The sequence below is a fragment of the Gobio gobio genome (genome assembly GCF_949357685.1).
Source record: "Gobio gobio genome assembly, chromosome: 3".
NCBI lineage: Eukaryota > Metazoa > Chordata > Actinopteri > Cypriniformes > Gobionidae > Gobio > Gobio gobio.
In genome coordinates, this window is record NC_137099.1 from 48,672,746 (window position 1) to 48,689,988 (window position 17,243).

The 17,243-nt window shown below is 39.5% G+C and overlaps 2 protein-coding genes across 3 annotated transcripts in view; one reads left to right on the forward strand and one right to left on the reverse strand.

Annotated features, from left to right (window-relative positions):
• Positions 1-151: 151 nt before the first annotated feature.
• On the reverse strand, positions 152-4,290 carry cUnh19orf67 (chromosome Un C19orf67 homolog; the record flags this gene model as incomplete). Its single annotated transcript, XM_079813229.1, has 7 exons — positions 152-296; positions 567-728; positions 2,936-3,118; positions 3,319-3,419; positions 3,512-3,656; positions 3,918-4,104; positions 4,194-4,290. 7 exons carry the CDS (start codon positions 4,288-4,290, stop codon positions 152-154), a joined length of 1,020 nt encoding a protein of 339 aa, XP_079669355.1.
• A 1,393-nt stretch (positions 4,291-5,683) lies between these two features.
• The window catches only part of pkn1a (protein kinase N1a), a 44,216-nt gene continuing 32,656 nt past the window's right edge, over positions 5,684-17,243 (forward strand). Inside the window, exon 1 of one of the 2 annotated variants that reach the window (XM_079811419.1) lies at positions 5,684-6,689. The gene's annotated coding sequence lies outside the window, so the exon portion shown is untranslated. The remainder of the gene's footprint in view (positions 6,690-17,243) is intronic. The other variant, XR_013816121.1, reaches the window with a different exon arrangement.

The window sequence follows — 17,243 nt, forward strand, 5'->3', positions numbered from 1 at the left end:
GACATTTCAGAACTATAACAATAGCAATGAACTAACTATAAAAAGTCAAAATGGTGAACCTACAGACTTCTATCTGTATTCAGTTACCCATCTGATTTCAATGAACCAAATGCTCTTTCCAGAATGGGCGAGGCTGTGAGCAAGCACAACCTCATGTTTTTATGTCAAATGTACCATCTATTTCCTGAGACAGCAGCACCCCCAGCAGGCAGTCTGTGGCAGTGCAGGATGAAGGCTCTTCACTTCCCAGACACAACAGCTGCTTGAACTGACCACAAGGGACTGAACACAACACCCTACAAAACATACACACAATGAATTTAGCAGCTAGGCTTAACTGTTAGTCCTATATCACATATTTACACCTTGCTTGATCTAAAAATGGTCTCAAACTAGGTGAGTACTTATCTAGGATTAGCTTCAGTTTTTGTTTGCGTATTGTGGAAAGCAGAAACTAGCTGCAGTATTATAAAAGGATATAGGATTAGATGGTAATGTAAGTAACCATAACACATTTAGTCATCTTTTCTCCATCTTTTCTAATGGAACTGAGGGCGGTACATTACCAATCAGTGATGTCCTCTGGGTCAGGGTACGTCTGGACCCACCGACCAATAGACCAAATCATTGCCACTCTACTCTCTCTCTCCGCATTTTCTCCCTCGCATCTTTCGTCTCCATCCTTATCATCTTCTGCCTCTATGACATTCTCACAGCACAGAAAGTAACTGTGAAGGTAGGAAGGGGTTGTTGTAAAGATGATGTGTCATTATTCAGTGCCAAAATATGATTTCTCTTTTTGCTGATTATCCTGAGATTTGCATTGGATTTTAGAAGGTTTGTGTGTGTGTGTGTGTGTGTGTGTTAATAAGCTAAAAATACAACATGCACTGCCCGGTCAAAAAAAGTAATTGGATCATTATTGCAGTGATTTTTATGTTTCTAGCATGTTACATGTTTGGCAAAAGTTCTTCTAACCCTAAAATGATGGAGTGTGTAGATTTTCAGTTCTTAAACAACCATGTAGGAAGACACATCATGGCTATATTCCAGGATGACAATGTCAAGATTCGTCAGGCTCAAACTGTGAAAGAATGGTTGGGAGGGAGCATGAAGGATCATTTTCACACATGAATTGGCACCTCTGAGTCCAGACCTTAAAGGAACACTCCACTATTTTTGAAAATAGGCTAATTTTCCAACTCCCCTAGAGTTAAACAGTTGAGTTTTACCGTTTTCGAATCCATTCAGCCGATCTCTGGTTCTGGCGGTAGCACTTTTAGCATAGCTTAGCATAGATCATAGAATCTGATTAGACCGTTAGCATCTCGCTCAAAAAAATGACCAAAGAGTAACTATACTCTCATTTTTGCGTAATAATCAAGAAACTTTGCTGCACTACCATGGATGCAGCGGCGCAATGATATTACGCAGCAGCATGACAACCTGTTTTTACAGGCAGCGTGCTGGGGACTATTTTCAGGCGCTGCACCCAAGGTACAGCAGCAAAGTTCCTTGATTATTACGCAGGAATGAGAATATAGTTCCTAACCATATCGGCCTAGAAAATCGCAACTTTTCATTTTCCGTCGGTCTTAGCCAAGCCTGCAGCACTCCTCTCAGAAATTGAAGCCTACGCGCCTCGATCGCCCCCTGGTGGCCGGTCCCACTATACCTCATAAACCCCGCCTCTCCATGTATTACAATGGACGCGAGACACACTAAACAATTAAATTACACTTAAAATAATTGTTTCCTAAAGATGGTTTCTGTCATTTTAGGCAGTTTTTATGACAATAATTTCATTTCAAGTGTTCGTTTTTTAAATAAGTTTAGTTTTAGTTAGTTATTTGATGCTATAAAAACGGGGGGTGTGACGTCATGATTGACAGCTGAGATTGACGGCTTCTCTGAGTGAAGTTGTCACTGAGGCACTAACTGACTTTTTTCGGGATTTTTGAGAGGAGATCGGAGCTTTAGCTTTAATTTCTACATTTTCATAACTCTTTATTTCACACCGACATAATGAATTGTTCTGCATCTGTGAGAGTGTGGGCAGGCTTTTGATAATCGCGCCTCTACTTCCTGCTCTCTTCCGCGCAACTCCGGTTCCGAGATCAAATCTGCGCAAGATGTCAGCGCCGTGGGCGGGCCTCCGAAAGCTTCAACTCTCGACAGCTGAAGTCAATGAAGTTGCGTCGTCCATATTTTTTTACAGTCTATGGTCTTAGTACACGATATAACTACAGAAGAGTCAAGTTTTAAATAGGAAAGATATCGAAACTCTTTGGTCATTTTTTGAGCGAGATGCTAACGGTCTAATCAGACTCAATGATCTATGCTAAGCTATGCTAAAAGTGCTACCGCCAGATGCGGAGATCGGCTGAATGGATTTGAAAACGGTAAAACTCAACGGTTTAACTCTAGCGGAGTTGGAAAATGAGCCTATTTTCAAAAAAAGTGGAGTGTTCCTTTAAATTCATTGAAAGTCTGTGGGATGTGCTGGAGGAGACTTTAACAGAGTGTTTTGTCAATACAAGACCATGACCAAAAATTGATGAACCTCTTGATGGGAATATCACAGCATTTATTTCCATCAAGAAGTGCATCAACTTTTTTTTTTGGCTGGGCAGTGTAATTCAATCTCATGTCAAAGTGAACAAGAAACTGGATATTTGTTGAGATAATACTCCTAGACTGTTATCATTGTTTCCCTCTGCATCTCACAAAGTTGCTTTGGCTGAAAATGAACGTTTAAATGGCATTACTGTTAACTAATAACCAGTATTATTAAAAATATGATTATATCAACAATAAAAATTGCTATAAAAATATAAGTAAAAAAATAATAAAATGTGCATTCCCCTTATTCATTTTTTTACAAAGAAATGGGATGGGACCTATACATGATTGTCTCTGACTAAACCTCACTTACAACTCTGCACTGTCACATGTCTTTCCTTCTCCTTCTCCCTGTATCTCTCGCTCCACATTCCAGCGCATACGCTTGTATAGCCCAGTGCTGGCTGAGGCAAGAAAGGGGGTGGGGCAACAGTACCGGAAGATTGACAGCTTCATGTTGTCTATTTGACACTGGCCAATATAGAAGTGTGAGATACTGTAGAAAGAGATACTTGTGAAAATCTGCAATGAAGGAAATAGTACTAACAGAAATCCCTGGGTATTTTATGGCTACATCCAAAACTCTGAAAACTTTCCTTTTGTGCTAATATAAGATCTGTATCTTCTGATTGAATCTTCACTGTCATTTATTAGTCTGCTGCCTGTCTTTATCTGTGATTTTTAATCGGTTTGTACCTCAGTGGATCAGATTCCTCCAGTGAGACGAAGCTGAAGGAGGCGTACAGCAACATCAGCTGTTCCAGACGAGAACACAGTTGCTGGGAGAACTGCAAAAGCTGTGATGGATACAAACACAGGTTGTATATGTGTTCCTGGAGTTCACCCACAGCGCAGAGTGCGAGATGTGCGGAATAAATCAGTCTCTCACCTGTGTGCGAATATATGTGGACAGAGGTGGGCGGAAGGGGTTGGAGATTCTGGCTGTGGACTCCAAGTAAGTGAAGTACGGCTGACAAGTTTGCAAAAACATTGGGACAATATGGGCAAACTCATAATTCTGGAGGCAGTCTCGGCTAAAACAACAATAAATACAAGAGCGGAAGGGTGTAAGGCATTTGGTTGTTAAAAAAGAGACTTCTCATGTCTCATGAGTACAGCTTTCTTTTGTGTGTTGACGTATTTGCTATTGTATCATAAAGCTCTGTTTTGTCGTCTCTTCTTATATCAAAACAATAATAATAAAAATCCAATAATATGTCGGCTTATTAAAGCTAATCAAACATGAGACATGTAACAGAAAAATGAAAATCGTATTTTTCTAGATATAACCGCACCTCCACAAAAGCTGTGTTTTAAACTCATCTGCCTTGTTCAGCAGGTACTGAAGTTGTTTTTCAACGGGAGAGATTTTTTCATCCATCATTCTCTTCTCCTGACAGGATGGAGAAGTGTTTTCTGCGGAAGGACCTTCACCCAAGAAAAACCTCTCATCACCTAAAGAGGGCGCCATTGTAGTGTCTTCTGTAGACAAGAGCAGTATTTTACACATCATGTGCCGCTGGGTTTGGGAATAGACAAGTAAATTGCAAAATATTACTTTCTTCCAGTACCTTCCAAAGTCAGTGTAATCGTTCCTACTTCTCCCAGAGACCGGTTTACTTCATTCTCGTTGCATAGTGAAGACTCATCATGCTCTGTGTTTGCCATCATGGTTTAATCAGCCAGCCCGAAAAAAACATCAATTAATGAACTCTGTGACAAAAAAACGTGCGTAAAAATACATTTAAAATAACTGACGACTGCATCCATGCTAACACAGTCGTCAACATTAGCCTAGTACACGTGACAGCAGCAGTTAGAGACAAGCAAGATCAGTGACTTGATTTTTAAAAGATGTCACACCTGCAATTGACGGCTAATTGTTGCATATTAATTTTAGTCTGTACACTGTATTGCACCTGTGACTAATAAATACAATGTATTGTGTCAGAGTTTAGAAGTTTGGGTGGTTTCACTTACCGTTACCGTGTTTCCTCAGCCGTTGTAGTTCCACTCGCCATGACCATATTTGTATTTCCTCGACCGTTGTAAGGCCATTCGTTATGACCATATTTGTATTTCCTACTCTGAACCTGCTAAGACTCCGAAATCCTCCCAGCAACAGGTATCAGAGATTTACTTATAAGATAACAATACATGTTTTTAGTTTACAGTTTATTTAATCTGTGTGCAAACGCAAATCTTACATCTTAAGTGAAGTGAAATTAGTTTGCATAAATATTAAAATATATATAAATCTTTATATAACACCAGTTTGCTGGGGGGTTTTTTGTTTGTTTTTTTCAGGAAAGATCAGATTGGTCAAAATCAAAGTAGTGTATAATATTTTTGGTCCCTTTAGCAAGATGTGATATTGTCAACTTTGCGAGAGAAAAAAAGTAAAATAAAAGATAAAATGTCACAATTATCTGTTAAAAAAAAAAAAAAAAAAAATATATATATATTATACTGTGGCGAAAAGAAGCTGATTGGTCTTTCGGATAAAAATATGACAGTTTTAAAAATTTTGGCATTATTTACTCACCCTCATGTTGTTCCAAACCCGTATGTGTTGAACAAAAGATATTTTGAAGACTGTTGGTAACCAGAAGGTTGACTGCACCCACTGACTTATATTTGTATATACTTATATATTTGGCCTACTATGGAAGTCAAAGGGTGCCTTCAACTGTCCGGTTACCAATATTCTTCAGAATATCTTCTTTTGTGTTCAGCAGAAGAAAGACATTAGTAAATGATGACATAATTTGCATTGTTGGGTGAACTGTACCTTTAAGTATCGTATTAAGGATGTCTAAAACATCTTAGCCTTATTTTTAATATAAAAAAACAACAATTTAGTCTTGAATGTAGCTCAGTTAAATATATGTAACAAAGTAACGTGGCACTTTTTATTTTAAAATACAGCTTTGTTAACCTCTGTAACTTTTGAACATATCATATTTTGCTGTGTAAATCAACAGCTGGAAATGTTTTTGCCACGAGGGAGTGATGAAACCAAATTCATTTGCTTGTGGACACACACAATGCTAGATCACGTGACCCGCAGGAGCGCGCAACCGGCGAACTGCCTGCGTCCACATTGCTCGCGCCCGGGGATAGTAAACGACCCTCCCGCGCGACGCTAGCCATCATCACTGGCGAGCGGCGACAGTATCTCTTTTCAGAGGAGCGGATTGTTGTATTATTCACCGGCTGTGAATGTAAACTCCTCGGGCCTCGTTTGATGTTGAGCTAGCAGTTGAACGGAATATTCGCGTTGGTGTTTTCAGGTGATGAATTGAGAAGAAAAGCTGAACTCTTTTGACCAGTTAACGTTACCCTGCCCAATGCGGTACATGTATGCCGCTGTAACGAGCTCCACCAGAAGAACTGTTTCAGGACGCTATCATGGAAAAATACACGCGACTTTACGGCAAGCTGTCGATATTCCAGAGGATAGTTTAATTGGACGTTGTCCTTTTTATTTACCGAATGCTTTTATATCATGTTGTGTTTTTTCAAATTGAACGAAAGCGCATTCTAGCTTCGGTTATATGACCAGATGACAACCTGCATCAGGTCTGACAGTGATGCAACAGCGGTTATTAACGTTACAAGCACAGAGTTTAATAAGTCGTTCAACCGGTGCTGGAACTTAAACTGTTGCTTTGAGAGCTGACATTTTCGGAGAATCTAGGAAGAGGAGGAACGACAATTTGTGGGTCCTGATACAACCGCCAATCCAGATACAACCATGGCAAATGACTCCATCCAAGTAAGTTGACTGCTCATTACAGAACAAAACCCCCAAAAATATCAAATTTAGAGTATTCCACCCTGCTAGTTATTCCCTAAAACCGCTCACGTGTTTTATTATGCCAAAATAATCCCATGGATTTGGGGGGCAGACAATAGACTTGCATTTAAGACCCAGGAGATGCATTCACTTTTACTTGGAAAGCTCATCTGAATGGAAGAATGACCGAGTTTATCTCTAAAGCCATCCACCCTTCATCTGAGGGCTCGTTTCTTTTCCACTGTGGTGTAAAGGGGCATTTCTGGTGGTGGCTAAACAAAAGTGTTTAGGTTGTACACTAAATCTACTGCAGTTCATTTGGAAAACCCTGTTGAGCTTGATAGCTTGGGTTGTTTTTGACCTGCTCTGTTTTAAACACCAATATTTATGTTTTCTCATGATGGGGTGCCAGAGAATTGTCCACATAAAATCTTATTGAGCCGAGACAAGTGAAATGAAGACTATGTTTAGGCCATGTATAGATTATCTTCACCCTTCTGGAAAGTGTTTATATGTATTTCTATTCATGGCCAATTAAATATAAGCCAGCACACTGTGTTATTTTACATGGGCACATATGCTGACCAGATTCTTTGGGGAAAATGTCAAAAGCAGTTGTTTAACAAGAAGCTTTAATAGAGTAATGTTTAGCAACATTAACTGGACTAGTGATAGTCACATTATCAGAACCAAATATATGGGTGTAATTTTCAGCAGATTATCCAAATTTAGTTGATTAACAGAACGGTTCTTTTTTGTTTCATTTTCAAAATCGACTACTATTTTCAAGTACATTTTTTGGAATTTATAAAATATTGTGTGTATATAGTACATTTTATGCAGTAAAAATCAGGGCAATTTTTACATTTAGGCTTTAAAGAGTAATTCACCCCCCCAAAAAAATTCTGTCATGTAATTTCAAACCTTTTTGTGTTCTGTGGAACACAAAAGAAGATATTTTGTCTGTCGGTTTTCAATTTGTCACCATTGACTTCTATTGTATGGACAAAAAATATCTTTTATGTTCCACAGAAGAGAGAAAGTCAGTTTTGGAGCAAAATGAGGGTGACTAAATGTTGACAAAAAATATTCAATTTAATTTTTTTAAAATAAAGAAATAATTGAAAACAGAACTTGTGGTAGTTTTTTTTAATTGACAAAAGGGAGAACCCTTCCGTTAATAAGTCGGTTATTCGGATAATATGCTGCAACTGAGCAAGTATGGGCAGATCAATCAGCCCGACTGATTCATTGACTATTCTAGCACATTACAATACATTAAATCTTCTTTAAGGCCACCAATGTTTTCCCAATTTAAACTTTTTTGTAGATATATTCACGTAGTGTTTTGCTAAATGTGACTGATTGCTGTCAGAATTGACCGGATACTTGCAGACAACATGGAAAACACCAACAAAGAGAGAAGTTTCCCTGTTTTATGACACATCACCTACACGGTTACAACTAACAATGTGGACTGACATAGCCTCACACACACACACTTGTGTCCACACACAGGATGACTAAGCAAGAACAGTCATCAGGAATGTGAATATGATTATGTCAGCAACTGAATGGCAACAGCTGAGTCACATAATGAGCATCCTTTTTTGGGTTTGTTGAGAGATACCTCAAGTTTCAAATTCATAGATGCAGTGATCTTATCTTACTTCTCCTCACAGCAGGAGATTCTGTACACAGATGAATCTCAAGCGGACAGTGTATTAGATAGCTCACTACATTACCAGTTCACAGATGGAGCTGACAGAACTTGATGTTATGTGCTAGTCTAGCACGTTCCGCAAAGCCTTATCCCTGTGAACTCGAATGTCCTGTTGTGTATCTGTGTGTTTTATTAAGTAAGTTCCCAGCCCTCTACGCATTAGACCAGCTTAATGGGGTTTGAAGAGTAGGCTAATTCCCTTTTTCCTGTCCTGTCTTCACTGCACTGGCTTTTAACACAATTGCGTATTGTTTTTGTCAATAGCACATACCATCAGCAAATCGATGCGCTTGTATGTAGGTTTATAGAATCACTTTTACCTGTCTGGCTTCATTTTGTGTCAATGGAAATTGGAAGTTCATTTGATCTAGTAAGCAGCTAATGAACACGGTTGGTTAAAGTAGTTCACCTCAAAATGGAAATTGATATTATACAAATGTTGTTAAATGTATTATTCCTCATACATTGATCATTTAGCTCTTCTCTTCTGGTAAGTTGTGATTGGGTTGTCACTCGAGTTAAAATTACACTCTAAAAAATGCTGGGTCAAAAACAACCCAAGTTGGGTTGAATATGGACTAACCCAGGAATTGGGTTGTTTTAACCCAGTGAATGGGTCGGTTGGGTTAAATGTTTGCTTTAAAAAAAACAAGCTGGATTAAAACAACCCAATTGCTGGGTTATTCCATTTTCAACCCAACTTGGGTTGTTTTTAACCCATCATTTTTTAGAGTGTAGTTTTGTGAACCAAATCAAACAAGTCAGACTCAAACCAAACAACTCATGAATGATTTGGACCAAGTTCACTTCTTCTCTTAAACTTAAGGGGATAGTTCAGCCAAAAATGCAAATTCTGTCATCATTTACTCTCCCTCAAGTTGTCCCAAACCTGTATGAGTTTCTTTCTTCTGCTGAACACAAACGAAAATATTTTGAAGAATGTTTGTAACAAAGACAGAATTTTTATTTTTGGGTGAACTATCCCTTTAAAACTCCACAGACGAACCATTTTGGGCTCCTCAAAGAACCTTAGTGAACAGTTCTTAAAAGAGACATTATTTTCTTACTGTGAACATTTTAATAATCTAAAGAACTATTGGTGCTAAATAATAAACAAACCTTTATTTTTAAAAGTGTTATAAGAAAATGTTTTTTTTAAATTACAGTTAGATTTGGATTTGATTTGGCACAGATGCTCAAAGATGAGCTTGCCAAGATAAGCGCACTTGTCAGTATCTATCTGCATCTCTGTTGGCCAGAAAAATGATTTCTGAGATCTGATTGGCTGTGGTGTGTTTGGCTGATTGTGCAGTTTTGGAAGGGGATCATGAGGGCATGAGACTGATGCTCAGGCATAATGGACTCCATTGTGTTACCACAGCTCCAGATCGTATTCACCATTGACTTCATGTTGTGCTCTATCGCCACACCCTCAGCCCATTTACTGACCCCTTTAGTGTGTGTGTGTGTGTGTGTGTGTGTGTGTGTGTGTGTGTGTGTGTGTGTGTGTGTGTGTGTACAATGTTTACGTTGACCTCCTGGGGCATATATAAGTCATTGTTTAAGCCTCGGATTGGGCTAACTTGTATTTATGTGGTGGTTTCCGTAAATATCCATCTCAGTCAGTACTGTTGCTGAGGTGTAACATTTTGCTTCTTTGTGTTTTTTTTTGCATTTTGTGTCCTATTATTTAAGTCATCATAGTGCTGCTCATTTGTCTATGTTCAAGTTCAGTTTTTATTTAAATTTTTTTAATTTACCAGTATTGGTTGATATTGGATATTTAATTGTGTATGTTTGTTTCCTCTATTTTTATTTGCGTAAGTTGATTTTCAAAAACATTAATAATTTAAAGGGGACCTATTATGCAAAATTAACTTTTATAAGGTTTAAACACTGATGTGTGTCCGCAGTGTGTGAGAACAGCCAACCTAGTATAACGGTAAAAAATCCACTCACTTTTTTCTATAATTCCCATTAGGGGTGGGCAATATGACCAAAATCTTATATCACGAATATGAGGAATTTTATTTTACGATAACAATATATATCACTATATAGTTCTTTTTGCTTATATGGTTTTTATGATATCAACATTTTTGATGCCTTTGAAATGTCATAATTCTTATCACCTTTTTAAATATCATTATAAAAACTAATATAGCCTAAAAAAACAAATACTAGGCTACATAAAATGTATAAAGTAATCTAATGTATACAAAAACACAAAAACACTGCATTTTTACTGTGTAAATTATATATACATTTCTTATTAAAGTTATAAAAGTGATTCAGTATAGAGCAGTGAGAGAATTTCTTTTGTCGTTTCATTAACATTAATAATGACAGCAGGTAAATTTGGATGCTGTTACTTTCTGACCGACTGCACGGATCCATTGTATTTGTGTTTTCTTTCTCAACATTAGTACATAAATGACTGTGTAATTAATACATAAATGACTGTTGCAAATACATGGTCACTTTGACACATGGGTATCTGTAGAAACAGTTTCTCAAAGAACGCACACATACTGAAATGAGTTGTCTTTCGCTGCTAGTTGCTTCAATGTTTTAAAGGGGTACTTCAGCGCTGGGAAGATGAATGGGTATTTAAACTGGGTCATTTATGCAGTATGTGAAATTATTTTTGAATTTAGTGCCTTCTAGACTGAGAAAAGACAGAAAATTTATTTTTGTCTCGTGGATGAAAGACAACAACTCCCAGAATGCACTTGCTTCGCTGCCCTATGAGGGCACCGTCGTTTTGATCTTCATAATAATACAATAATTTAGTTCAGTTAGAGAATAAACACTACAATTAAAAACTGAACGTGTCTTTTCAATAAAGTGTGAGTGAGCCGAACGAAAGTCACGGGACAAACGCAGCAGGAGTCAGATTTCATTCATCAAGCGAAGAGCTGAGCAGAGCTGAGGTAGTTAAAGGTCCCATGGCATTGCATTTTTCTATTATTTTATAGTGTTTCCTGAGGTGTACTTATATTGTTAGTATGATTTTTACATCATAAAATGTCATAATTTAGAAATAAAAGGCATTTTGTCTATACTGCTGTTTGCCCTGTGGCTGAAGGCCCTGTTACAAGAGGCGTGTCTGCTGTGAGACTTCAGTAAAAACGCCCACTGTTGTGATTGGCTGACATCTTTGCATTTTAAATGAGCGGAGGGGGCGTGGTTTAATGAGGCACGAGCAGGCACGAGTCTGCCAGAGACGGATGGACCTGTGTTCACTTCTCATCAGTTCTCTCAGCATGTCTCAGTTCAGGGTGAACTGTTACAGCATATACTTCAGGTTATTAGTTTATTTCTAGTCGGAGGGACTGTCACTCATGTCAGAAAGTTAGTAACTTTAGTAAATTATGGATCAGCGCTGACTCGAGACGCAAACCGTTTAGAACGATTCAGCCCGATTTGGTGAACTGGTTCGGTTCACTAAAAAGAACCGATTCAAAAGAATGATTCGTTCGCGAACCGGACATCACGGAGACGGAGCGATTGCTAACAAAGTTATTTATAGTAACTTACTGAGTTATGGGAGCGCTGTCTGTCAGCGCAAGTTTATTGTGTTTGTATCTGAGAGTTCTGAATAAACACAAATCCCAGTCACGCCGAGTCCGTCTTCATCATTATTACCAACTTTGTAACACATGCAATGTACCATTACAGCGAGATGAACGAGTTAGTAAGTGTTGAGTATACCATTATTTCTAGATATGTTCCAATCATATGAATAGCGTCAGTGACGCGCATTGAGTAACGTTACACAGCGCAAACAAAGACACAACAGCAGTAATCGAATGTAATCCAGTTTATTGTGGGAATAGCTGGCTAGCCCAGATACCCTCACGCTTACCCCCCTTCTGCTTAATCTCGTGCCGCGTTTGGCTCCTCCGCTGTGGGCAGATGCAGTACTGGGGGTCGGGGATGTTGAAGGCCGAGCCTCGGCGTGTGTTATGTTTATCTCTAAAGATGTGGCTCTGCCGGTGTTGAGCAGAAAAGACTGTATGCACATTTTAGAACAGATAGACGCGACGAGGACGTACAAAAACACTGACTCACAAGATAGAAAACACGAAAACACCGTTCTGTCGGGAGAGAGAGAAGCCGCTGCGTGTGCACGAATAATAAATAATTAGCTACACATCAGAAATCACTGATCACAGATCAGAAGGAACTGAAAAAAGACTTCTGTTTTCATTTGTACATCCAAACACTGAGAAACTGCCATCGTTCACTCGTTCACAACCCATGATCTCTCCAGCGTTTGCATGGGCGTGCCAGATTCTCTGGGCGGAGGAAAGGGAGGAAACCGTTCCTGCTTGGACGTCAAACCAGGAGACTTCAGGATTGGCTCGTCTGGCCTGTCATTTTCTCAAAGGCAGAGAGAGACAGCCAGAACTCGGCTTTACACCGATCAACATTTCTATCCACTTGGGGACAATATTCAGGCTAGGGGAACTCATATTAATGTTGAAAAACCTCATAAAATGAACATTTTATGCCATGGGACCTTTAAGCACGGCTGTCATTCTCAGCGCGTGTTCCGTCTGGAGCGTTTTCTGATCCATATGGAAGCTAAACTTTCAAAGGAATTAATTGAAAAGTTGAAACTTTGCTCTGCAGCGCTCCGGTATGAATGCCGAGGCTGAGCCGAGTGCATTTACATTCTGTGCGTGAGATCTCCCCTGTGGGCAGGTTGAAAACATGCGGAACAGCTCCATCTAGTGGCTGTAGTTTTTAGCCTCTGGACAATAAAGGATTTTTTTCCAGAAATAAAATGCATAATTCTCTCATCTCAGTGGGATATGAGGGGGGAAAGTGCCATAATTCAAATATTCTACGGGGTTTCTACTGATACAAAGCCTAATGCTAAATCACTGAAGTAACCCTTTAAATGACGGCATTGTAGGGAGAAGCCAGCCCACAGCCGATGACAATCCGCCCTTTTAGCTTAGACACCTCCCTGAGTGAGAAGCACAGAGTCGGCCATTTCTGTATCATCCTTGCTGGAGTTGTACAATGTCTGCACCAAATGTTGCATGCGTTCTGAAGAGAATACACGTTTAAACAAACAGGCTCTAGTCCAGGATTGTCAAGCATACATTTGGGAGTCTGCTCAAGCTGTCGCATCCACCTTTTCACCTTTATTGCAATACAGTACGTAACACACATGCATTAGAATGTCATAAAAGCAAGAGGACAGCATAAGTTGGAACCGTAATTAAACTAAACTATACCTGTTCTATCTCCATGCAGCATATATCCTCTGGCTCTGGCACCTGTTCAGTGATTTACATATTATCATGACTTAATCAATGACTTGAAGATGGTTAACTCTACATCAACTACATAAATGAACCATTCAGAAACATCCTGTCACTTTTCTTGAACTCTTCTTGAGTCTCTCCATCATTGTCCGACTCAAGCCGAACATATAAGGCTGTATGTTGTCGGTATGCCGGAGCTTGAGCTCTTGAAGCTCCGCCCTTTTCTTGAAAGAGGCTGGGAGCACCAGTTCATTTGCATTTAAAGACGTCACAACGTGTTTTTGTTCGCCCCCCAAAAAGCCATGAAAAAAATTATCTGTAGGGTATTTTGAGCTAAAACTTCACATACACACTCCGGAGACATCAGAGACTTATTTTACATCTTGCACAGAGGGGCATAACAGGTCCCCTTTGATAACATTGTATATCCTACTAGTGAATTAGCTTCTCTAATGAGAAAAAATGTTGGGCGGGACTTGAGTTTGACCTTTAGGAATTGATTAGATTGCCGTTGTTTGCTAATTGGTGCGTTCTTAGGGGATTGAAAGGTTGCTGGAGGAGAGTGAGTATTGTCTAGCCCTCATTTCACAATAATTTAATTTATCTGTATTTAATTTATCGGCTTATCTGTATTGACTAGAGTTTTAATATCAGTGCATCCCTACACATCTCCAGTGAAGAGCATACTGGTCTAGCGTATTCCTGTCTTTAAGCTAATCAACAGCTGGTTTAATACCTTTGATGGGTGGTTCAGAAACTTGATCGCTTCCCAAGTGTAAAACAGCTGCATTTTCTCGTGACCTCATAAAGGCAAACTCTGGCCATGTGTTCCATAGCCTTGTTTTCACTCCAGCTCCTCCCCTTTGTGACGTCATCAGTTCTGCTCATTATCCGGCATTCTGAAGCATTAGAGCCGCTTGCATAACTGGTCCATTACTAAAACCACACTTTCATTATTTCAGTGCCTTGGGCTAGTCCTCCATACATTGATCTTGATGTGAAACACCACATTGTAAAGGCTCTCTATCATTCTCTTGATCTAATTGTTCATTGTACAGGGTTTTTCCTGGGTCAAAAATGGTCTTCGGTGGTGGCTGACAGACATGGTCATCCACACATACACAGTAAAAAGTACTCTACCCACGTGATCTGCAAGCACAATACTGACAATACATTTAAAATAAATTCAAAGAAACAGTTTGTAATTTTTGCTTCTTATTTCGATACCTTGATTTTTGTTTCTTTTGTTCCTCATTTTTACACTATTTACAAATAATTGTTTTGGTATATAACCATATCAATATTAAAAAATAGTATTTAAAAAAATAACAAATAGCCTAAGTTTCTGCCATATACAATTTCATAAAATTATCAGCTAGCTAATAACTTTGTTCTGGTTTCACCTCACTCCAGTCTAAACTAAATGATTTTAGGCTATTTATTTACTACACATTGTCAACAGAAATAAGCTGAAAGACTGTGGATAATTAAAACTAACTCTCACACCCACTCTTGCTAAATTGGGTAAGCACACTTGTGTTCTCATTTCAGGTGTTGTTCTGAGTATATTATTAAACTAATTCGTGAGTTCAGTGTTGGACAGATCAGTTCTAACCAGTCGTTAAAATGATTCGGTTCAAATGAGTCATTATGTGGCGAATCGGACACTAGCAGACGCGTTGTGTGTGAATCCCGTCTGTTAGAACATCGCGAAAGATTTGTCAACACACAGAAAACACTTAATAACTGGATAGGATTTGTTTCCCGTTTATTGAAAGTATGGTTTATGTCAGCTGGTCGGTGAAGAGTTAGCGTTTTTTGAGCGCAATTCACATCCAGCGGTAGTTAAAGGAAAAAAATGTCCGAATCAATCCACCACGTGCAACATGGATTCGGTCTTCCGACCTTTTGATTAACGTGATATGTGAAATATTAAAGGGGTGGTAAAACACATTCTTTTGAAGGCTTGATTGTGTTTGTGGGGTGCACTGTAACATGTGTTCATGCTTCGTTTTAAAAAAAATTGCCTTATTTTTCATATATTTGACCTTTATTCTACACTGCTCTGTCCCTCCTTGTAAAACGGTCTGATGCTTTCCGGGTTGTATGAAGCCAGTCCCTCAAAAATACGCAGTGGGCTCAGATTGGTTAGCTGGCCCAGTGTGCTGTGATTCGCTAACCGCCTAGTGCACGTATGTCGGAAACGTCACGCCCCTTACCGGAGGCTGTTCAGTGTTAGAAACAACGGCGTCAATAAAACCATATGAGCTCGAATCAGACCCAGAACATTTGAGTGAAGATGATCGAGCAGAACCTGTTCAGTCCTCAAGAGTAAAGACTGCGGATCTATAATGATCGCTACTGAATGGCACTTTAACTTTTGTATTTTTAGAACGATTATAGCCAAATATCTGTCGCAAGAACTAACCCAAAACAAACACTAAGCACTGGCTTTAACTAGTAAGTTAGCCAAATCACACACAGAAGCATGTTTAGCAAGCCTGTAGATAAACAATACATAAAAGCTCTAATCAAAGAATCATTTACACTAATGCCAGGTTCGCTGTTGAGATTTTAACGTTAGTGTTTGTAACGATAGGTGTTCGTCGGATAACGTTAAGTATGAATGAGCATTTAACAGACTGGTTTGCAGAACAGTGTTGTCATCTGTTTACTTCCTTGCTACAACCTATTACAGGAAAACACATCGATGAAATATAAATCAGACTTACAGGTTGTGGCCCGTAAACAGCTTCTGTTTGTAAATCCAGCTTTCAGGACAAGCCGTTGTGCATATCCTGTATTGAACTCGCGAAGTTTGTGGAAGATTGTGTTGTCCTCCGTGAAATGTGCAGCGCGCGCGTCGTGCATCCACGCACCGGCAGTGTTTTTTTCACGCAGCTGACGTTGTGCAAATCTGGTATTGAAATCGCGAAGACGGTGGATGCAGGGAGCCCTGCGCGCGCCTGATTCCCCGCTGACTCAAACACACGTGCATATAACATGCTGTATGTTAAACGCTCTGCAACGCACCCCCGTCCCAAGGACTGCTGAACAGAGCAAGTACCCCAGACCTGCAATCCGGATGAAAATAACAGCGTTTCTTCGGCATTGCGGCAAAAACACAGCCTACTAACGCTTCCCCGCGGCGATACAAAATTGCCTCGCCCCCCTTATTTCATATTCCCCGGAGGAGGGGTTTATGTAAATATTGGGCCTGGTGATGTCAGCAAAACCTGGGTGAATGTGTAGTAGTCCCTAGCGGCCGTTTGCTGTAGTCCTTAGAAACTGATTTCTTTAAAAGCAAATATCTCCCTTTGCTTTAAACTTTGAACGTTGTAACTTTGCAGATGTTGTTTATGCTCAAGCAGCAACATTACACGTTAGCTAAAGTTAGAATAGTGAAATCGTGGTTTACCACCCCTTTAGAATGCTAAAACGGTGCTTATTTTGAAGACCGAGAGCGTGCGCGCGGGGGAGGAGCTCTCCGCTCGTTCTCTCGGTCATCAGTTAACATGGCCGATCACAAGCGCAGTAGATCTGCATCACTTATAAATCACAATAACTGATCAAATTAGGCTTTGGCGGGGCAAAAATTTGTTTTGGCGGCCGCCAAAAAAAATTCAATGTAGGAAAAACCCTGATTGTAGTTTAACTGCTTAATTTGTTATTCAGGAAGAAAGAAATGTCACTAATGCACACTATCAAACTTTGTTCTTTCTCTCTCTCTCTGTGTGTGTGGTGTGTGTGGTGTGTGTGTGTGTGTGTGTGTGTGTGTGTGTGTGTGTGTGTGTGTGTGTGTGTGTGTGTGTGTGTG